The sequence below is a fragment of the Anolis carolinensis genome, chromosome 3 (genome assembly GCF_035594765.1).
Source record: "Anolis carolinensis isolate JA03-04 chromosome 3, rAnoCar3.1.pri, whole genome shotgun sequence".
NCBI classification, from domain to species: Eukaryota; Metazoa; Chordata; class Lepidosauria; order Squamata; family Dactyloidae; genus Anolis; species Anolis carolinensis.
In genome coordinates this window covers 273088486-273112038 of record NC_085843.1, presented here as the reverse complement: position 1 = coordinate 273112038, position 23553 = coordinate 273088486, and the positions used below count along the sequence as shown (strand labels likewise).

The window sequence follows — 23553 nt, the reverse complement described above, 5'->3', positions numbered from 1 at the left end:
AGAAAGAGAAAAAGCGCTCAACAACCTTGTATTGGAGGTAAAACGAGATCCCTTTGTCTTGTTGCCCCAACCTATTTTTAAAAATAGCGAGCTAAACAGGCTACTTTGGAAGCTTCTGAAAATGAAAGATGACTTTATTCTAGAATGTCCTGTTTTCCCACTCTCCCCTCTTCCTATAAATAATTTTCATTGGTATCCTCCTACTCAACTGAGTTAAAACTGGAAAATATGTTTATTCTGGTTAGTCTTAAGTATGAGCGTATCAGAATTCAAAATCTCTCAAAGTTCTTATCTAAAGCATTGCCTTTTAAACTGTGGGTCCCAACCCCAAATGAGGTCCCCTTCTCTCAGTGTTGGGGTTACGAACAAATTGGCAACAGTAAACACTCATCTATACATGTACATGAATCTGTTAGCAGTGTTTACAGTGGACCCTGCAGATTTTCATAAAAAGGAAAGTTAAGTTGTCTGTATATGTTTGATATTTATACGTATTTTATATACCTATACAAGCAGTCCCCGAGTTACAAACATACGATTTACAAACAACTCACAATTAAAAACGGGGGTGAGACGAGTTCTTCCCTCACTCTGGACTTCCCACAAATATATATAAACCTTCCTTGCTGAGTTTCTCCATACCTCACAACCTCTGAGGATGCCTGCCATAGATATGGGCGAAACGTCAGGAGAGAATACTTCTAGAACATGGCCATACAGCCAGGAAAATATACAACAACACCTCTTTTGAGATGGCACATAACTGGTCAGTTGCATTCTGCATGATGTCTTGTCTGGACTGAAATCTGATTTTTTTTCAGGGGCATTTTCAGCTTGGAGGAAAAGCCAGAAGTCACACTGAACCAAGTTGGGAGAGTAGGGAGCCTGACGAAGCACAGTTGTGCTGTGTTTGGCCAGGAAACTGTATAAAATGTGAAGAGTGGGCAAGTGCATTCTTGTGATGGATCTACTAATTGACCACTGCCCTCAGGTCCAGCCGTTTGCATCTCACAGCGTTTTGAAGGCAACACAGAACCTCTTGGTAATAGTACTTGGTGCTGGTTGCGTTGTAAAGTGCTCATGATGAATCCACACCACTTGAGTCAAAGAAGACGCTCAGCATGACTTTGACATTGCTATGGACCTGCCTTCCTTTTTTGGCCTCAGTAATGTCAGATGCTTCCATTGTGATGACTGCAACTTGGTTTCTGGCTTGTACCTATAAACCCAGGAATTGCTGTGTTGACAAAGTTGGGATCACTGTTCACAGTCTGCAGCATGTCCTGTGCAATCTCCAAGCAGAGTTGCTTCTGTTCAATCATTAATAGCTTTGGCACAAACTTTGCTGGGATTCTCCTGAAACCCAAATCCTCAGTCAAAATGGAATGAACAGATCCAGTGCCACTGCTTGCCTTGTTTGCAAATTCTCTGATTGTGATTCAGCATTCCTGCATCATCAGAGCCCTCATTCGGTCAATAACAATCTCATTTTTTGATGTTCAGGGTCTACTGGAACGTGCTTCACTCTTCACTTATTTGTGGCCATCTTTGAAGCAGTTATATCACTCCTTTATCTGTGTGATGCCAATTGCTTCATCCCTGAAGGCCTGTTGAATCTTGTGGATTATTTCCACTTGGGAATTGTCAAGCTTTGCACAAAATTTAATGCAGTAGTGTTGTTCAAGGTTTTCTGTCAATTGTCAAACACCAAAATAAGACAGAGCTCACTAACACTTCCTCACTCATCGGCTGTCTGCTGATGAATGACAGCTTCTACAGGCAGGAAAAAATCCAAGCATGAGCATTATGATCTACATACATTCACCAAACCACACCTCTCTAGCTTCATTTGTTTATGCACAAAAATTATAGTTAGATACTTTTTGATCACACCTCGTGTGTGTGTGTGTACATATATACACGTGTGTGTGTGTGTGTGTGTGTGTGTGTGTGTGTGTGTGGGGCTGGAGTTACACTTAAAAATGTACCTGTTCCAACTTACAAATGAATTCAACTTAGGAACAAACCTACAGAACCTATATTGTTTATAACTTGGGGACTGTGTATAAAAAATATATCAGGCCAAAAAAGAGTCATGAGTGGAAAACATTTAAGAATATCTTATCTAAAGGATTGTTCATTCAGGAGAAGAGTTTGAAAAGAGAATATTTTTTAAAATGCTAACACACTAGATCTGTGGCAACGTAAAGCTCAGATGGGGGAAGGGTTTCTCTGTGATAAATCAGCAGCCGCAGCTTTGACTTTGCCTCATTAGCACTAGCAAGTGCAGCATCCAGGAAAGAGCTGAATACACACATTATTTCTAGAGATGGCAAGAAGCCGGTGTCTGGCAGCTAAACTCAGTGGTGTGTGATCTTTACACTTAGTAATGTTTTTGGTCCTGCTTATCATATCTATTTTAGTTTCTTCTGTACCAAGGCCGTTTTTCCTCAATGCAGTGAGATATATAGCTATGACAAGACACTTTGCACTCTCTCTCTTCTTTAGCAGCCTTGTTAGATTTTGCAAAAGTTGTCACTTGATGAGCCTTAACAGCAGTTCCATTCCAGAGTCCCAGGTTTCCTTTTTAAATATTATCTGTAAGAATGAGGCTCACAGCAGTGCCAGCTACAAAGCTGTCATAGGTTTCATATACCAATGTATTTATAGCAGGATGTTAGTGTGACCCCTTGCACAGTTTGGAAATTACTGCCACAGTGAATAGTGGTCCTTGCTTGCCTGTTGTGCCTATTGTACTGAAATTTAGCAGGCTGTTTCACTTGGGACCTAGATGTGACCTTTTTGCTCTCATGCACTAAATTTGAAATCCTGAAAAATTTAGCTGAAAAATAAAGCATGGTTTATTGTGGATTACATACTAATACACCCATTTCATGGCTCCTAAATATGAAAATGTGTTTTCTAGACTACATTAAAATTCATTTTTTTTCATATTTCAAGATGTCATTGGCAGGGCTGGAAAGACCATTAACATTCTGGAGGAAATATATTATTGGTTTTTGGAGTTTATATCTTTGAATCTCAGTTCAGGTTCAAGGAGAGAGCTATCGTTTAAATCTTAATAGTGGAAGCTACAGTTAAAGGCAAAGATCTCCCACTGTCTTTTCGGTATCTTATTTTGTATCCCTCAAAATACATCTCTTAAATAATTTATGTGTGACTTTTCTAGTTGTGCAAAAAGGGTTTACAGCTGGTAATTAAAATACAAGAAAGCAACACCAGCAAAATGCAGTAACTAAAGAAAAAAACTCAAAAAGACATAAGTAAAAAACCAGTGACAGCAACAGGCAAAGCTGTGGCAGCCTTTATGAAAAGAAACTGATGGTTTGCAATTTTCAGAAGACAGAAGGCAGAGAAACCTTATTGTGATCAACTGTGATTTTAATAGCTGCAGAATGACACAAACAGTAAAGATTTCATAGAATCATAGAATCATAGAATAGTAGAGTTGGAAGAGACCACATGGGCCATCTAGTCCAACCCCCTGCTAAGAAGCAGGAAATCACATTCAAAGCACCCCCGACAGATGGCCATCCAGCCTCTGCTTAAAAGCCTCCAAGGAAGGAGCCTCCACCACGGCCCCGGGGAGAGAGTTCCACTGCTGAACAGCTCTCACAGTGAGGAAGTTCTTCCTGATGTTCAGGTGGAATCTCCTTTCCTGTAGTTTGAAGCCATTGTTCCGTGTCCTAGTCTGCAGGGCAGCAGAAAACAAGCTTGCTCCCTCCTCCCTATGACTTCCCCTCACATATTTGTACATGGTGATCATGTCTCCTCTCAGCCTTCTCTTCTGCAGGCTAAACATGCCCAGCTCTTTAAGCCGCTCCTCATAGGGCTTGTTCTCCAGACCCTTAATCATTTTAGTCGCCCTCCTCTGGACGCTTTCCAGCTTGTCAACATCTCCCTTCAACTGTGGTGCCCAAAATTGGACACAGTATTCCAGGTGTGGTCTGACCAAGGCAGAATAGAGGGGGAGCATAACTTCCCTGGATCTAGACGCTATTCCCCTATTGATGCAGGCCAGAATCCCATTGGCTTTTTTAGCAGCCGCATCACATTGTTGGCTCATGTTTAACTTGTTGTCCACGAGGACTCCAAGGTCTTTTTCGCACACACTGCTGTCAAGCCAGGCGTCCCCCATTCTGTATCTTTGATTTCCATTTTTTCTGCCGAAGTGAAGTATCTTGCATTTGTCCCTGTTGAACTTCATTTTGTTAGTTTTGGCCCATCTCTCTAGTCTGTCAAGATCGTTTTGAATTCTGCTCCTGTCTTCTGGAGTGTTAGCTATCCCTCCCAGTTTTGTGTCGTCTGCAAACTTGATGATCGTGCCTTCTAACCCTTCGTCTAAGTCGTTAATAAAGATGTTGAACAGAACCGGGCCCAGGACGGAGCCCTGCGGCACTCCACTTGTCACTTCTTTCCATGATGAAGACGACGCATTGGTGAGCACCCTTTGGGTTCGTTTGCTTAGCCAATTACAGATCCACCTAACCGTAGTTTTGTCTAGCCCACATTTTACTAGTTTGTTTGCCAGAAGGTCGTGGGGGACTTTGTCGAAGGCCTTACTGAAATCCAGGTACGCTACATCCACAGCATTCCCTGTATCGACCCAACTCGTAACTCTATCGAAAAAAGAGATCAGATTAGTCTGGCATGACTTGTTTTTGGTAAATCCGTGTTGACTATTAGCAATGACCGCATTTGTTTCTAAGTGTTCGCAGACCACTTCCTTAATGATCTTTTCCAGAATTTTGCCTGGTATTGATGTGAGGCTGACCGGACGGTAATTGTTTGGGTCGTTCTTTTTTCCCTTCTTGAAGATAGGGACCACATTCGCCCTCCTCCAATCTGCTGGGACTTCTCCCGTTCTCCAAGAACTCTCGAAGATAATTGCCAGTGGTTCTGAAATAACTTCCGCTAGTTCCTTCAGTACTCTTGGGTGTAGCTGATCTGGCCCTGGGGACTTGAATTCGTTTAGAGAGGCCAAGTGTTCCTGGACAACTTGTTTCCCTATTTGGGGTTGGATTTCCCCCAATCCTTCGTCCATTCCGTGTTGCTGAGGTTGAAGATGGCTTTCTTTTTCTGAGAAGACAGAGGCAAAGAAGGCATTAAGTAGTTCTGCCTTTTCCCTGTCCCCTGTCGCCATCACCCCATCTTCTCCTTGCAATGGCCCTATCGCCTCCTTTTTCTTCCTTTTTCTACCAACGTAAGCAAAAAAGCCTTTTTTGTTGTTTTTTATGTTCCTGGCAAGCCTGAGCTCATTTTGCGCTTTAGCCTTGCGAACCTTTTCCCTACAGGTGTTGGCTATACGTTTGAATTCTTCTTTGGTGATTTCTCCCCTTTTCCACTTCTTGTGCATGTCACTTTTGAGCTTTAGCTCAGTTAGAAGTTCTTTGGACATCCATTCTGGCTTCTTTGCACTTGTCTTATTTTTCTTCTTTGTTGGCACTGTTTGCATTTGCGCCTTGAGTATTTCACTTTTGAAAAACTCCCATCCATCCTTAACTCCCTTGTTTTTTAATATCGGCGTCCATGGAATGCCGCTCAGTAATTCCTTCATTTTTTGGAAGTCAGCTCTCTTAAAGTCCAGAATGCGTGTTTGACTTGTCTTAGTTTCAGCATTCCTTTGTATTGCAAACTGCAGGAGCACATGGTCACTTGCCCCTAAGGATCCAACCACTTCAACTGTATTGATCAGGTCTTCCACATTTGTTAAGATTAGATCAAGAGTTGCTGATCCCCTTGTTGCCTCTTCTACCTTCTGGACCATAAAATTATCTGCAAGGCAAGTGAGGAATTTGTTGGACTTTGTACTCTTGGCTGAGTTTGTTTTCCAGCAGATATCGGGATAATTGAAATCGCCCATGACTACTATATCTCTTCTTTGTGCCTGTTTGGTCAGCTGTTGACAGAAGGCTTCATCAAGTCCTTCATCCTGACTTGGAGGTCTGTAGTAGACACCCACGACAAGATCTTTTTGAGCCCCGGTTCCTTTGATTCTTATCCAGATGCTTTCAAGCTGGTTTCCCGGATTACAGTCTTGCATTTCTTCTGCAATGTAACTGTTTTTGACATATAAAGCTACTCCCCCTCCTCTCCCCTTTGTTCTATTTCTGTGAAAGAGGTTATAGCCCTCAATGGTTAAATTCCAGTGATGGGAGTCATCAGGTTTCAGTGATGTTCCTAGTAGGCAAGTTTGCTCAAATGAGGAAGGGGTGGACCTTGAGTGTAAAATTATTATAGTTTATCTCAGACTTACATATCTGGTCAGTTGAAAGACAGATCTGGGACAGCCTGTGTTAGATAGGCTCACACTCCCCCTGAAAACAGGCACATAGCTTGAGGGTGCTCCTGACTCTGAACCTTAGAGGCCCAGGTTTCAGCATTGATCAGGAGTGCTTTTGCACAGTTAAAGCTAGTGTGCAAATTTCACCAATTTCTGAAGAAGTCGGATCTGGCCATGGTGGCACATGCCTTGGTTACATCCCAGTTGGACTACTGTAATGTGCTCTACGTAAGGAGGGTCCCTTTAAAAAATGCTCAGAAACTTTAATTGGTCAAGAGAACAGCAGACAGACTGTTAACTGGGACTGGCAACAGGGAGCGAACAATTGTAACAGCAGCACTGGCTGCCAAAATTCAGGCACAATTCAGAGTGCTGGTTTTGAATACAAAGCCCTATATGACTTTGGTCCAGGTTATCTGAATGGCTGTATCTCTTTCTACGAACCTGTCAAACATTGACGATCAACTGAAGAGGGCCTTTTCTCTGTCCCACTACCCGCTCAAGCGTGTTTGATGGGAACATGGGAGAGGGTCTTTTTGGTGGTTGCTTCCAGACTGTGGAACTCCTTCCCAAGAGAGACCAGCATGGCCCATCTCTGCTTGCTTTCCGCAAGCAGGTACATACGTATCTATGCCAGCATTCACTTGGGGGAGAATGAGGAACACACTACTGGGGAGTAATGGGTGGGATTCTGGGAGGATTGTGAGTTTTAAATATGATTTTGATTGTATTTATTATATTTTAACTGAATGCAATATTTAATGGTTTTTAAGTTTTGTATTTTCTTTGTGTACAGTTTGTGTGGTTGTTAGGCGCCTTTAGTCCCCACAGAAAGGCGAGGAATAAATAAATAAATATATCACACTTTAATTTCTTCGATTGAGATGTAAAGCTGTTTTCTCTAGCTAATACTTTAGTTCAGTCTTTGAAACAAAACCACTTTAGAACTGTTCAAGTTCAACATGTGTACAGAAATTACCCTATTGTCAGGGTCTATCCTTACCAATTTAGTGAATGAACAGAGATTCATGGTAGCTATTAACAGTTCACACATGCACATTAGTCCAACAACAGTTGAGTGGCACCTTTCTAAATGTTCAAATTGTCCAACTCTCAGGATTACTGACTTCTGGCCACCAACATTTAGAGAACCAAAGGTTGAGATCTATTGCCCTAATGAATTACTTGTACAAGCTTATAAATGTGCTGCCCAACCACAAAGAAGTACACTTATTTGTTTCTGCATAAACCCTTCCTAGTATCTCGGGTAGATTATGCTTCTCTTCCAGCTACCATGCTTGTAAAATTAATCTCTCTGTTTTTTTTACTTTATATGCAAAAATTTCAGTTCCTCCTGGCTATAAACAACTGTTTATAATGTCCCAAAAGGGAAACTGTCTTGAGTTCTAATTACCTATGGATGGAAAACATAATAACTTAAGACGAATCTGTTTTCCTTACGATGGATTTACCTTTCTTAGGGCAAGCAAACTAAATAACACATTAACACTCAGTAATTCTAATTTCCCTGTTTGCAAACCATAATTAGGCAGCTCTTGAAATGGAATACGGAAATAAAGCATGCCTGGTCCTGGTGCTTACGTACAATTAAAGTGCTTCATCATGAAGTTAATCCTCCCCTGTGTAGACATAATTCTCCCTTGTCCAATGCAATTTAAAAGGAAATCAAGATAGAAAAAAATACAGTAAGATAGGAGTCTTGATGTATCAACTATACAGTTGAGGTTGGATGATTCAACCAGTGATTGGGAAGAAAATCCACATTGTTTCAAGGGGAAACAACAAAGGAAGAGTTGCATTTAAACTCTGATTCAGAGCAGACTCCCTGCTGTGGCCTTTGCCTTATGCTGTTTGATAAATAAAACCTGAGCAAATTCAATCATTCAAGAAAAGCCAATATTACAGTTTCCTGGAAGAGCAATATGAGGATATGTATGTGTGTGCGTTTAACCCTATTGCACTAAGAATATTATTTTTTAAATATTGCATATGGGTGACTGGCAAGGCATTTTCTGATTCCAGTAGAAGTGACATACACATGTGTGATTCTTATATGTGGGGCAATTATTCATCGGAGTGCAATGGATGTATTCTGGCAAAGGCAGTGTTGCTCACACAGCAGTACTGTGGTTCTGCATTATGTATTGCTCATTGAGGATTGCATAATTAAATCCATTCATTGACTTGTGTTGCACAGTGTTAGTCTGCATCAGACTTAAATAATACTGGTGTAGCATATTTCCACATGTGGATATTTACACTACACCGAAGACTGCAGCCATTGAATTAATAGGATATGCATAGTGGTTAAGGATAGTGGATTGGTTTTCATGTATACATCTTTCAGTTCCCGGATCCTTTGTCAATGCTGGTGTCCGCTCTGAATGAACCCAACCTACTACCAACTTGTGCTTTTCAGCATCATGGTTTGCCACAAAACAGCATGAAACAGTTTGTTCCTATCTACTACATTGGCTGGAAGAAGAAGAAACATCTCCCAGTAGCAAAAAGCAGTAGATTGATTGTGATAGGTTCCCCCACCATTGTTTTAAATAGAAGGACATTATTTACAACTCTTCTGGTAACAACACCATATGATGATCACCTTTTTAAAATTTAGTAAGGGGAAACCTTTACCTTTACCTGATCTCTTTTTTCGATAGAGTTACGAGTTGGGTCGATACAGGGAATGCTGTGGATGTAGCGTACCTGGATTTCAGTAAGGCCTTCGACAAAGTCCCCCACGACCTTCTGGCAAACAAACTAGTAAAATGTGGGCTAGACAAAACTACGGTTAGGTGGATCTGTAATTGGCTAAGCAAACGAACCCAAAGGGTGCTCACCAATGCGTCGTCTTCATCATGGAAAGAAGTGACAAGTGGAGTGCCGCAGGGCTCCGTCCTGGGCCCGGTTCTGTTCAACATCTTTATTAACGACTTAGACGAAGGGTTAGAAGGCACGATCATCAAGTTTGCAGATGACACCAAACTCGGAGGGATAGCTAACACTCCAGAAGACAGGAGCAGAATTCAAAACGATCTTGACAGACTAGAGAGATGGGCCGAAACTAACAAAATGAAGTTCAACAGGGACAAATGCAAGATACTTCACTTCGGCAGAAAAAATGGAAATCAAAGATACAGAATGGGGGACGCCTGGCTTGACAGCAGTGTGTGCGAAAAAGATCTTGGAGTCCTCGTGGACAACAAGTTAAACATGAGCCTACAATGTGATGCGGCAGCTAAAAAAGCCAATGGGATTTTGGCCTGCATCAATAGGGGAATAACGTCTAGATCCAGGGAAGTCATGCTCCCCCTCTATTCTGCCTTGGTCAGACCACACCTGGAATACTGTGTCCAGTTTTGGGCACCGCAGATGAAGGGAGATGCTGACAAGCTGGAAAGCGTCCAGATGAGGGCGACTAAAATGATTAAGGGTCTGGAGAACAAGCCCTATGAGGAGAGGCTTAAAGAGCTGGGCATGTTTAGCCTGCAGAAGAGAAGGCTGAGAGGAGACATGATAGCCATGTACAAATATGTGAGGGGAAGTCATAGGGAGGAGGGAGCAAGCTTATTTTCTGCTGCCCTGCAGACTAGCACACGGAACAATGGCTTCAAACTACAGGAAAGGAGATTCCACCTGAACATCAGGAAGAACTTCCTCACTGTGAGGGCTGTTCGGCAGTGGAACTCTCTCCCCCGGAATGTGGTGGAGGCTCCTTCTTTGGAAGCTTTTAAGCAGAGGCTGGATGGCCATCTGTCGGGGGTGCTTTGAATGCGATTTCCTGCTTCTTAGTGGGGGGTTGGACTAGATGGCCCTTGAGGTCTCTTCCAACTCTACTATTCTATGATTCTATGATTCTACCTGTGTTTTGTTATTTCTAGGCATTGAATTTATTTATTTATTTACAGCATTTATATTCCGCCCTTCTCACTCCGAAGGGGACTCAGGGCGGATCACATTATATACATATAGGGCAAACATTCAATGCCCATATACACAAAACCAAGACAGAGACAGACGCAGAGGCAATTTAACCTTCTCCTGAGGGGATGTTCGATTCTGGCCATGGGGGGAGCAGCTGCTTCATCATCCACTGTGACGGCACTTCCTCATTCCAGCGTTGTTTGCCTTTGTGTCTTTGTGTTTACTGGAATGGGCTCTGAGCCCCCTCGAGGGAGATAGGGTGGAATACAAATAAAGTATTATTATTATTATTATTATTATTATTACTCAGACTCCTTTAAAAAAAGTCAAGGGCAAGATGCTGAAAGTCACAGATCACAGACAGAAAACATAACAACTCTTTGTACAGTTTGAACACATCCTTATAACTTCCCCTTGTCTTTAGGGTTTTCTCATTCAGCATTTACCTTTGGTATCGAGAGCCATATCAGCCAGTCTAACATCAACGGTGCTTTGGTGCCCCCAGCTGCTTTGATATCCATTATCCAGAAAGGCTTGCAGTATGTAGAGGCAGAAGTCAGTATTAATGAGGTAAGGAAATAGCTCTTCTACAGAAGCTTTTATATACTTCCTTTCAATGTGTTGAACTGCCAGTCACCTTCTTTCCCTCCTTCTTAATTTTCCTGCCTTGCTCATTTTCTGGTATCTTAGATACTGTCTTATTTGTATCCACCAGACATTTCCTTTATTTAATAAAATGGCAGCACCATAAAATTATGGGATTCAGATCAGGACAGTCTTTCTGACATTTGATGCATATGGAAAGAGGAGTTGCTACTCAGTAACGTTCCTTGACCAGAATGTTAGTCCACTAGTTACCAAATATTAAAGGACTCATAACATTTTGTGGATATATTCCTTGTAACAAAGTTCTGGAAAAGCCTAAGGGATTCCCCCCCCCCCTCCCCCAAAGAGATGCCTTGTATACGTGTAAAAGGTTTGAATATATCTGTTTATAATGCATGCATATTAAAACAGTTGCTGCTTCATTTAGGAGATCAGACACACACCAGTTCTACTGTGCGATAATAGTAATGAGGCAACGGATCAAATTGAGCAGAAGTGCATGACGGTTTTTGTTTGCTCTCATTTTGCTCAGGCTGTATACAATTTATTTTGAATACATGCCCTACTTTATCCCACATAACAACAATGATTTCTTGCAGTTGTTTTCTTCATTCATTTCCCTTTGTCTACCAGTTTATCATTAGCTAACCCTGGGGATTAAAATAAATAAGCACAATTCAATTCTGAATCAAATTATTTTTCTTCTACTCCTTATCTGTAATGTGACGATGTCAGATTGTATGATTGCTATCAGGTTTTTAATTCTGGATAGTTATTCCAAGTTTCCAGTGTTTCACATAAGAAGCCTTTTCTGAAAATTAGCTTGAGGCCTAGTGGACAAGTGAGCATTTCCATCACTTTGTATATCTGTCTTCTTCCTCTTCTGAAATGGAATAGAAAGAGAATTCACAGCTTTCACTGGAAATAAATCCATTTTCTCTGGTAACCAACATTAAACTAGACCAAGTGGCAAGGATAAATGAGGGAGACAACTTCTCACTGGGAGATCCGATGTTGCTAAAAATACATCAGAGAGCATGAGTGCATAGACAGTTTTCATGAGATCACATTTGACTAGGACTTGCATGTTAGGATTTGTGTGTGTGTGTGTTATCTAAACAAGTATTAGTAGAAATGTCTTCTAAAGTGCATTTCATGATTTTCTTTATAAAAATGTTTTAGTCCCATTGGGTAGAATATCTCTGCTTGCTTATTTATCCTTCAAGGTTGGTATAGGGAAAGTGTAGTTCATGTACACTTGTACACCCTGTAACCATATAAATCCTTTCATTTTTTTATGAAGCCCCCCAACACACATAAAATGTCCCAGAGGGGTCACAGATGCCATGTTTCTACTAGTCCTTCCTGTATCAACCCCCATTTTTTCTAATCACCTTCTCCCCAAATCATGGCAATTAATAATCCCAAACTGGAAGAATTGATAGGCTGATTCTGCATTATTAACCAGTCTTTTGACCTGTTTTCCAGCCCTATGCTAAACTTATTCCTCCTCTTTGAAGGACACCCATGATTGTCTGTCATGCTTTTGCATGGAAGTGAGCAAGATCACTTTTAGGAAGCATAATATACTGTACATAAAAGTTCTATATAAACTATGTCTCACAAAAATTGCAGGTTTCATACAATCTTGCCTGTCACTAAATATTTTTTTTCTTCCTCGCCACTCCAATCCAAATTAGGATGGTACGTTATTTGACGGTAGGCCGATAGAATCCCTCTCGCTGATAGACGCCGTGATGCCGGATGTAGTACAAACAAGGCAGCAGGCCTATAGAGACAAGCTCGCACAGCAGCAGGCGGCAGCGGCAGCAGCGGCAGCTCCAACAAATCCACAGGGGTCCGCCAAAAATGGCGAAAACACCGCAAATGGAGAAGAAAATGGAGCCCACACTATAGCAAGTAAGCTGGTGGTGGACATATTTCATGGAAAACTATTTGTGTACAATATGTACACATTATTATTAATAATAATAATATGCGAACATTCTGATCTTGTTTTGGTGTCTACAGTGAATATTATCTGGATGTTTGTCTGAAAACAGTTGATAGGCAAAAGGGTAAAATAATGTGTCCAATCCATGTGTAAAGCTTTTGTGGTTCCCAAAACATTCTGCCCCTTTCACATCTATGTTTTTCAGCACTATTCAGAAGAGTTTGCAAGTGCTATGTGCCCTCACTGCTGCTGCTGTCATGAGTGTAAGCATGCCCATTCATGGATACACATGAAGATGATGAATATTTGAAGTTTTAAGTTATTTCACAAGATATGCATCCTTGCAAGACAGGCTTCCTCCTACTTCTCACTAGGAATTGCAGTATAAGAAAGTAACAGCTCTACATTTAATTTAGGTCCACAGACTATAGATAAATACTCATTTCCGAAATGGATGCAGACCATTTTTCTACCACAAGAAATTTCTGGATCCATTACATTTCCAATCATTTCCACTGGAATGTGTCCTCAAGAAAGGTTAGGATGCACATCCTGCTATTGTTTTAGAGAAGTATGGAATGAATGGACTTATTAAAACCTTTGAGCAGTTCACAGGAAGAAGTGAATAGAGTCAGTACACGCAATCAAACACTAAAGTTGGGTTGAGCCGAGGTTCATCTTGTGTGGCCTGGTTCTTACTATTAGTATCCCCGCATCCTGCTGATTCATTTTAAATTTCAAAGGAAAAGTGCTTACTCAGCTCTCTTAATGGGTAAGACAAAGCTAATGAGCAGTCTTTTGCTTAGGAGTTAAGTTCATCAAATCATTTAGTTACCAGCAACAGGCAAGTAGAGGCAGGCTGCTGGAAATGAGTCTACTGTCTACTGTGCAAATCACAACCTACCTTTTCTTGAATTCTTTCTTAGAAATATTGCTTACTTTGGGAAAGGGATGTTGCCCAAGCCCTTTCCTTAAAAGTATTGCTAAACTATTTCCTGCACGGAGTATTATGTGTGTAGGTTTTGCAAAGTTAACACTTTGTCTTGCACGTAAAAACATGAAGAAACACAGGTTCTTTGAAAAACCCAGCAGTCTTCATTCCTTTCCATGTTTGGATTTGGATAACACAGGGACCTTTCATTGTAAAGAATTGAGAATGTGATGTGCCAGCCTCCCCTACTGGCTGAAACTCAAATGATACTGCATATATTTGCAAAAAGGAACATTTTTTTCTGCTGAATACCAGTGATGCTGGAATAGCATCTTCACTCTGTCTTTCTCTTTTGTTGAGAATGCACTTTCAGAAAGATACGTAATGCAAAGTTTATCTTTAACAGCATTCCATTAAGCACACTGTAGTTTGACAGACTAAAAATAGCTCATCTTCCCTGTTACTATTTTTAAATTTTTAATCCAATATCACCTTTTCTGTTATTAATTTTATAAATATCAGAAAGGTGCAAATGGAAAGAAAAAAGGTGAATTTTGCTTGCTGTGCCATTTTGTGTTGTAAGGTGTGATGTAAGAGTAATGGGAAATTTTTCCCAAATAAGGAGTTGCTATTATGATCGGCTGCTATTTGGCCACATTCGTTGAATGTGGTGAATATGTAAGAAATGAAAGGTTTCTTGCAGTATTTAAAGCAAATAACATTTGCTGTATTCCATAGACCTACAGAGTTGGAAAACACCAATTTGTCCAGCTTTCTTTAATCTAGTAGCCTCCAAATGTTCTACAGTACCACTTCCAAATTCCATGATCATGGGTCTAGCTGGTTCAAGCTGCTAGAAATACCTACCAATGAGCATATGTTTTAAATTAGATTGTTTTGATCAAAAATAAACATGGTTGTTTTTTCTTTCAGTGTGTTTTTATTGTCCTGCTCTGGTGTATTGGAATATGATAGTATGTAGCTAAGCACCTTCCTTGTGTTCTTCTGCTGTCCATGTAATAATTTAATAACATTTATACACAGGAAGAAAAAGAATGGGTCTGTCAGTAATGAATACGATCAGTAATTGTGCATATTGCTGCATATGTCTTGTCTTACTTCCTTTTGTGCAGATAATCATACAGATATGATGGAAGTGGATGGTGATGTTGAAATCCCTCCCAACAAAGCAGTGGTGCTACGCGGCCATGAATCTGAAGTATTCATCTGCGCCTGGAACCCTGTTAGTGACCTTCTGGCCTCAGGGTATGTTTCCCCTAAAGAAATTCCATGCGGTCTTGAGTAAAAGATCTTTCAGAGTATCTCTTTTATTATTCTGCCAGTGATTACGTGCCATGGGAAATCCATACTGGGAATACAGGAAGCAACCCTTTTGATCTCCCTAATAACATTTAAGCACTTTCCTTCAGGGGTGTCGTGAAGCAGAAACATGAGGGTGACAAAGGATGGGAGGAAGCTCTAGGATGTTCTTCCAAGCAGAAGCCTTCGCGTCATTGACATAAACACTAGAATAATTGATGGATTCTCCTGGCAAGAGAATCAAGTGTTACTAAGATTTGCAAATTTCACCATTGTTTATGACAGGAAAGCATGAAAGAAGTCAGGCAGTGAGAAGATATGTTTTTGGTTGTTACGGATGGGATTCCTACCTGATACTTAACAATATAAATGGTAACATTTATTTGAAAGATGGTTTGCATTTTTATTATACAGTAATCAGGCAGTTTAGTTGACTGAAGATGATCTCTTTGAAATTTGGTTGTAATACAATTTGGACCTAAACAATTAGAAATAAGTATAACTGAGTGGAACAGAGCTGGCAGCAGACGAACCTTCATAAGATTGTAGTCAGGACAGTCTTCATAAGCTAGACAGTATGGCTGTTTATTGCTGCTATTTTTATGGTGACTTGTCTCAACACCAGTGCTTTTGTTGACTGCCATCTATTGTTGCTTTTTGAATGAAAGATTTAGTTTTAGTTTTGTGAAAATGAAAAAGTTTTTCTCTATTGGAGAAGCCTCTGTTCTGATATGGATAATAGTTTTCTAACAATCAAATCCTGGTTTCCCACTTCATATTAAATGTAGAGCAGTTGAATGTAGGTGGAACCTGTGGTCCATATGCAGCTGCCCCAGACCTCTAGTGTGGACCCCAGGAGCCCACCCGCCCTCCTATAAACCTGTGGAGACCACAGTTTAAATGCTGTTCATCAAGCCTTTTGGAGAGAGGAGCCACTTTTCAGGGATACTATAAAGTACAGTATGACCCCCATATCCATGGGACTGGTATCCACGGTTTTATTAATTCACATAATATGCCCTCTCTGGGCATTTTCTAGATCTGAAATACAACTCAATGGAAGTCCTTCATTTCAGTAGGGGTCACTCTTATCTGCAGTTTCATGTATCCATATGAATTCCGGATATGTGTCCTCTGTGGATAACTGCTCAACAAGTTGCTTCTGTTTTGGAAATAATAATAATAATAATAATAATAATAATAATAATAATAATAATAATAATAATAATAATAATATAAACGATTTAAAGATCAAATTGCAAAGACTCTGGCACAAGCCAGTCAAGGTGGTCCCAGTGGTGATTGGCACACTGGGTACAGTGCCTAAAGACCTTGGCCTGCACTTAAACACAATTGGCGCTGACAAAATTACCATCTGCCAGCTGCAGAAGGCCACCTTAAAGGGATATGCATGCATTATTCGCTGATACATCACACAGTCATAGACACTTGGGAAGTGTCTGATGTGTGATCTAATACAACAGCCAGCAGAGTGTCTGCTGTGGCCTCATCTTGTTGTGTTTCAAATAATAATAATAATAATAACAACAACAACAACAACAACAACAACATTGGGTGCCGTGCCAAAAGATCTCAGCCGGCATTTGGAAACAATAGACACTGACAAAATCATGATCTGCCAACTGCAAAAGGCCACCCTACTGGGATCTGCACGCATCATCCGAAAATACATCACACAGTCCTAGACACTTGTGAAGTGTTCGACTTGTGATTTTGTGATATGAAATCCAGCATATCTATCTTTTTTGCTGTGACATAATAACAACAACAACAACCGGGCTGTGGCGCAGGCTGGTTAGCAACCAGCTGCAACAACTCACTCTGACCAAGAGGTCATGAGTTCGAGGCCAGCCCGTGCCTGCATCTGTCTCTGTCTCTGTTCTATGTTATGGCATTGAATGTTTGCCTTATATGTGCAATGAGATCTGCCCTGAGTCCCCTTCGGGGTGAAAAGAGCGGAATATAAATACTGTTAATAAATAAATAAACAACAACTTTATTTTTATATCCCGCCTCCATCTCCCCGAAGGAACTTGAGGTGGCTTACATGGGGATGAGCCCAACATCAACATAGGTTAAAACAGGATATCTCAGGCATGTAAAAAGTTCGGAAGGTGCTGAAATAGCCTTAAATGGCCAGTCACAGCTCAACCGCACATGTTAAATACATAACTTTACAGCAGTGGTTCTCAATCTGGGAGTTCCATTATGATTTTGGCCTACAACTCCCAGAAACCCCAGCCAGTTTACCAACTGTTAGGATTTCTGGGAGTTTAAGGCCAAAAACATCTGGGGACCCCCAGGTTGAGAACCATTATTTTAGAGGAAGGAATTTGCAGTCCATTTTCTGACAATATAACTGTCGAGTCCTTGCTAAAAAAACATACCCCAAAACTAACTCACAACATGGCACAGTCTTGTAAAAGGTCAGTGTCATTCCACCAGTTGGGAATTGTGTTGTTGTACTGTCTCTATTTATTAGTCTAATTCTGCCCATGTAGTTCAATTGGTAAATAATAGTCTGACATCCTCCATTTTCTGACATTCTTCCATGGTTCCTTAAATATGATTGTTGCAGCAGGGATGCCAATCTATGGTATATCTCTTCCTTTTCTCCAGTGTGATGTAACAATACTAAGGATAGCAGTACACCATTTTGCATTTTTTTTGTTGCAGGTTTCTTCTCAAGCTCTCAAATCAGGTGGAAATAACCTGTTTTGATTTGTTTTGGTTTTGCAGATCTGGAGATTCCACAGCAAGAATATGGAACCTCAGTGAAAACAGTACCAGTGGATCAACGCAGCTGGTCCTTCGGCATTGTATACGAGAAGGTGGTCAAGATGTACCAAGCAACAAAGATGTGACTTCCCTGGATTGGAATGTAAGCAGAAATTTTAAATTTTGCAAATTATCCTTTACCAAAAAAAAAATGACTATCTTGCTTCAAACACTTCAGATGGCTATTTGTTGAGGGAGTATGAGTTTTGGATATTTGTTTTATTGCTGCTATTGTACCATTCGTGTTCTATGGTACCTGTTGAAATGTCATCATCTTGTATATATGGGACCATTATGTAGCGATTAAAGCCCAGCAGGGCTGCAGGCTTGTCTTAAGAATTCATTCAGCAAGCCCTTTCTCTTTGAAAACCTAGTGGACTTTTAGAAGTGGTTTGTGATACATTAGTGCAGGGGTCCTCAAACTTTTAAAGCAGAGGGCCGGTCCACAATCCTTCAGACTGTTGAGGGGCCAAATTATCATTTGGGAAAAAAACCCGAACAAATTCCTATGCACACTGCACATATCTTATTTGTAGTGCAAAACAACAACAATAACAATGAAAGACCAATACAATATTTAAAAATGAAAATAATTTTAACCAACATAAACCTATCAGGATTTCAATAGGAAGTGTGGGCCTGCTTCTGGCCAATGAGATAGTCAGGTTAATTAGGATTGTTGTTGTTGTTGTGTGTCTTCAAGTCAATTCAGACTTTGGGCGAGCCTAAGTCCAAAATTATTTATTTATTTCTTCATTTACTACATTTATTTACTACATTTATATCCCACCCTTCTCACCCTGAAGGGAACTCAGAGCAGCTGTATGTACATACAATATATTATATTATTAGCATAGCACAATATTAGCATTATATATTACTATACTGAACAATACCACTATACTGTAATATTATATGTAATATATAACATATAATTAATATTATTATATGGTATTATTATTAGTATTATATTGTATAAAATGATAATATTATTATCAATATCATATGTATATACAATATATTATATTATTAAAACTGATATAAAAATATTATATTATAAATGAGGGTGGGGGCCAGGTAAATGACCTTGGAGGGCCGCATCCGGCCCCCGGGCCTTAGTTTGGGGACCCCTGCATTAGTGGAACCGTAAAATCCCAGCAGGTATGACCAAACTCCCAAGTGTGTTTAAATTAACTGCCTGGAATATGACGTCTCACAATGGAGGTAAAGGCAAGGAGGCAGGAAATAGAAAAGATGAAGTGTAGCTACAAACAGGCTTCATCTATCATTGCCACTAAATATGTGGTTTTAACAAGAAAAACACACAGAAACCAGGTATTTTGATGAAATAACACCGGCACAGATGAAGTCAAACATAAATCTGTCTTAGCTGATCACTGTGACACAATCCAGATAAAGGCTTCTAAGTGGAAAAATGAGGATCCATTACAATATGACCTCTGTATCAGTGGGGCACATTTTTCAAGACTTCACATGGATACACCAGCCATATTGAACAAGAGACACAACATAGAGTCATGCCTGAGGACCTAGGAAATGCCTAGAGCAGATAACTATTGCTATGTTCTCCAAAGCAACTCTGTGGTCAGCCTCCAGCGGAAGCATGCCTTAGAATCACATGGAAGATCTAGTTTAGATGCAGGTAAACGAAACCACCCCTGTTGGTCCCCCTAAGTCTGCATCTAGATTGAAATCCACAAAAGCGCATGCGAAAATAAAACTAGTTAAGTTTCAAAGTTGGCACTAGATTCTTTCCAACACTCAACGTCACCTTTTTCCCAAATAGGTATGCATAGCATTGCAGCTGGCAGACTCTATTCTCACCAGGAGATACAATCGTTCCTAGTGAAAATGCTAGATTACTTAGCTGTGATTTATGAGATAAAAGTATAAGAACTGTAACTTTCCCTGACAGAGCGAAGGTACACTTCTAGCAACGGGGTCATATGATGGATTTGCAAGGATATGGACTAAAGATGGTGAGTATGCTACTTTTCAGTAGACTATAGTTTAGTTAAATTGCTTGCTGTACCCAAACAAACAAAAAGGAAAAATTATAATTAACCTACTCTTTATTTTTATAGGTAATCTTGCCAGCACGTTAGGGCAACATAAAGGTCCCATATTTGCATTAAAATGGAACAAGAAAGGCAACTTCATTTTAAGTGCAGGTGTGGATAAGGTGAGGAGACTTATTTAATATTCACTGTTACAAGATTAAAATGGGAGGTATCAACATTTGTGGAGTAGTGTTAGCAGCTGAGATATAATTAAGCCCTGGGAAAATCTTGGTTAGTAATATTTCCTGTGACTTGCTCAGGTCTGTCATAGAGCCAGTGATTCCTATGCAGCATGTGATCTCTTCATGCTAGTGCAAATTGCAATTTACTTCTGTATTATAGCCTTAAAGCGATCAAATAATGACTTTTTAAGAGCTCTCATTGGAACAGCTTAGGACTAGGCCAGGCAAATAGAAGGAGAATCAGAAATAAAATTCAATGCTGTTTCCATATGATGTCCTCATCAGTTCCTCTCTCGCTATTTTAGGTCTAATTTCATGCACTACACAACAGGACACCTAAAGTTGTTATGCAGCATGGATAACCTCTTTGGTTAAGAGGTTAGGTTTTTTAAAAGAAAAGGGGGGTCCAAAATTGTACCCTCAGCTGAACATCAGCTTTTATTGCTGCTGCCTCTACTACATTGATTTCCTTTGCATGCAAGGCTATCTTTTGCAATTAACCTGAGTTAGTCAATTTAGGAATACTTTTGCACACTTCAGTGAGACACTGTTTATGAGGTTACTTGAGAGTGAGTGAGGACAGAAGAAATGAGGATTAGAGCCTAGCATTTGCTAAAATGTGTTAATGTCTGTGTATATAGAGAGACAGGATGTCAAAATAGGCTGAAAGTACTGCTGGGAGCCAGAAAAAAATCTGATTGGAATACTTGTACTAGGCAGATTATCTATATACCATATGCCAAGTTTCTGTATACAAATTGAATAACCCTTATCTGAAATGCGTGGAGCTCCAAAGTGTTTTGGATTTTGGATTTTTGGATTTGTTATTTATTTATTGGATTTTGAAACACCTAGACTTGCATATACATGCCTAAGGAGATATTTTGGAGATGGAACCCAAGTCTAAACATTGCATTCATTTATGTTTCTTACAAACCTTCTTATAGACATAGCCTGGAGTTAATTTTATGCATAGTATTTTTAATAATTTTGTTCATGAAACAATGCTTGTGTATATTGACCCATAACAAAGTAAAGGTGACACTAGCTCAGCCAACTATGAACAGCTTTGGATTTTGGAGAATTTGATTTCTGAATTCCAGGATAAGGAATACTCAATGTGTATCTTGGTTTCAATGCATGAAGGAAAGAAGTTTGTGTGTGCCCTAAAATAGAAAAACAACCTCTAGAGAAAGAATGAAGGGCTTGTTTTTATTTTCAATCTCCCATTTCTGAGAGATGCAACAGAACTATAGGATGGATTTACATGAATTTTCATATAATAGTTTTTTACCCTAAGCATTAACTGTTGGAAAACAGATATTTGCGGCTGTATCTTTTTTCTAAATAGTGACCCTATCCCTACAAAACATACAGTCCTGAATGTTTTAACAGAGGGCAGGGAAGATCTGTAAAACAATTATACAGTTTTACAGTATCACTGTTAACTTGTTGTTGCTTTAAATTTAGACCACAATTATTTGGGATGCCCATACTGGAGAAGCCAAACAGCAATTTCCTTTCCATTCTGGTATGTATTTCTCTTCAAAATAATAAATCGCTCTTTTAAAAAGAAGGGCAATTTGCAGTGAAAACCATATTTTCTCCATAGGTCTTGCCCCCCTTTAAAAAATGCAGATGTATACCCAAATATCTTTGTTAGATCATGGGAAGGGGAAACAACATTATCCATTTCCCATTGCATTTCACTTGGATCATCTTTGGAAAAGAAACACATGTGAATATTGATTTAAATCAGTGCTTAGACAAGTTATTGTTCAGATAGAGTGATTCTGGAGGTTGTAGAACAAATAATTAACCTTCTAAGCTCAAATTGAGATCTCCTTATCTCCTCTAGTTATGTGTCAAAAATCTGGCTCTACTCCATTGGTTAAAATCTTAAAATCTTAATTGGTGTTGCTTACTGTAATCCATTTAAATAGATCTTGGCTTCATCTCAGTCTTAGGGTACCCTCTGAACAATATATATTCCAACATTACTTTGTACTTTATCCTATGCAGGATACTTGATTGTATCATTTCACTAATGCTGAGCAATTGTTTCTGAAGACAGAAGCTTTATGGCAAGGAGCAATCTGAACCTAGTTTTCTCATATCTGCACCACATTTAACCCCAGCTGGCTCTTGGGACAGTGGGTCTGGATGCGGTGGAAGCTTTTCCAGGATGAGAGGCCAAGCCCTTAGCATTGGGTTTTTGGGGCTTTCACAGAAACAGCTTGAAGGCTGTAGTGGAATAAGTAATCAGTGTTGTCATTAACTTCTCATTCCACCAGAGTCCTTAGGCATATGAGACATGGATATGCATCCAGGAATATATCCATAGACTGTATGATAGAGTGAAGATTTTCTAGCATATACAGACACCTAGGCTTGACTGCAAAATCATACAGTCAATTTCCTTGATCACACACTTCTGGATTAAAATTTCATAATTTTAGCATCTATTTTTTTAGGTCATAGAAGTGGTATAAATTGACCAATCATTTCCTCTGTGCCATTGCGATCATAGAGATAATGAGACATTTTTTCTTACTTTTGTCCTCTTTCAATAGCACCAGCATTAGATGTTGACTGGCAGAGCAACAACACCTTTGCCTCCTGTAGCACAGATATGTGTATTCATGTCTGTAAGTTAGGCCAAGATAAACCCATCAAAACCTTCCAGGGCCACACAGTAAGTATGCTTTTTTGTTATCTTCCACTTACATATTCAAACCAAAGTTAGGAGACACGACTCTTGTTATTGGAGGTGAAACCTAAAGAGTTTTCTTTATGAGCTGTTGATCTTACATAACTCTCCTTTTATGAACTTGTGTTTTAATGCCATAGTTCCCACAAACAATGGACTTACACGAGAGTTTCTATACAAGTCATCTAGAACTGACTGCAAGGTTCTTGAGATATTAAGGATGACTGACAGGTTCTAGAAATGTGAGATAAGTTTGGTTAATTCTTGGGAGATGCAGGAGTTAGATACATTATACAGTTGTACTAACCTCTAAATTGTACAGTTGTGATACTCTTACTATATAGGTACAGTGCTGTAATTGTTATCATCATCAAATAGGTGCTTTCGATCAATTCTAGAGACTGTGCATAATCTAGTGTTATGGAAATATAACAATGCCGCCATATTTACTGGGGTTGGGGGCACAACACACCCATGAAAGTGAAAAACTACAAATAAAAATGCAATTTTATATGATAGAATACTGCTTCTATGTTCTCTCTAGATATCTCTATGTCCTCCAGCATGACTAAAGAAAGTTGACCACAGAGTCACACTGGAGGACATAGATATTATTAGAAAGAACACATTTAATCAAATCTGTGAATAATCCAATCTGCAAAAATAAAATAAAAAAACGTAAATATGGAGACATTATTGTAATCTCTTCCAGTCCTGG

At 39.7% G+C, this 23553-nt stretch overlaps 1 protein-coding gene across 7 annotated transcripts in view; it reads left to right on the top strand.

Annotated features, from left to right (window-relative positions):
* tbl1xr1 (TBL1X/Y related 1) overlaps window positions 1–23553 on the top strand; it is a 186964-nt gene that overhangs the window by 147756 nt on the left and 15655 nt on the right. For all 7 annotated transcript variants that reach the window (XM_062976777.1, XM_062976773.1, XM_062976774.1 and 4 more), the window contains 8 exons: window positions 10677–10822; window positions 12559–12778; window positions 14877–15009; window positions 17824–17965; window positions 19799–19862; window positions 19968–20065; window positions 21596–21656; window positions 22699–22820. In XM_062976777.1, coding sequence (XP_062832847.1) covers window positions 10677–10822; window positions 12559–12778; window positions 14877–15009; window positions 17824–17965; window positions 19799–19862; window positions 19968–20065; window positions 21596–21656; window positions 22699–22820 — 986 coding nt within the window. The remainder of the gene's footprint in view (window positions 1–10676; window positions 10823–12558; window positions 12779–14876; window positions 15010–17823; window positions 17966–19798; window positions 19863–19967; window positions 20066–21595; window positions 21657–22698; window positions 22821–23553) is intronic.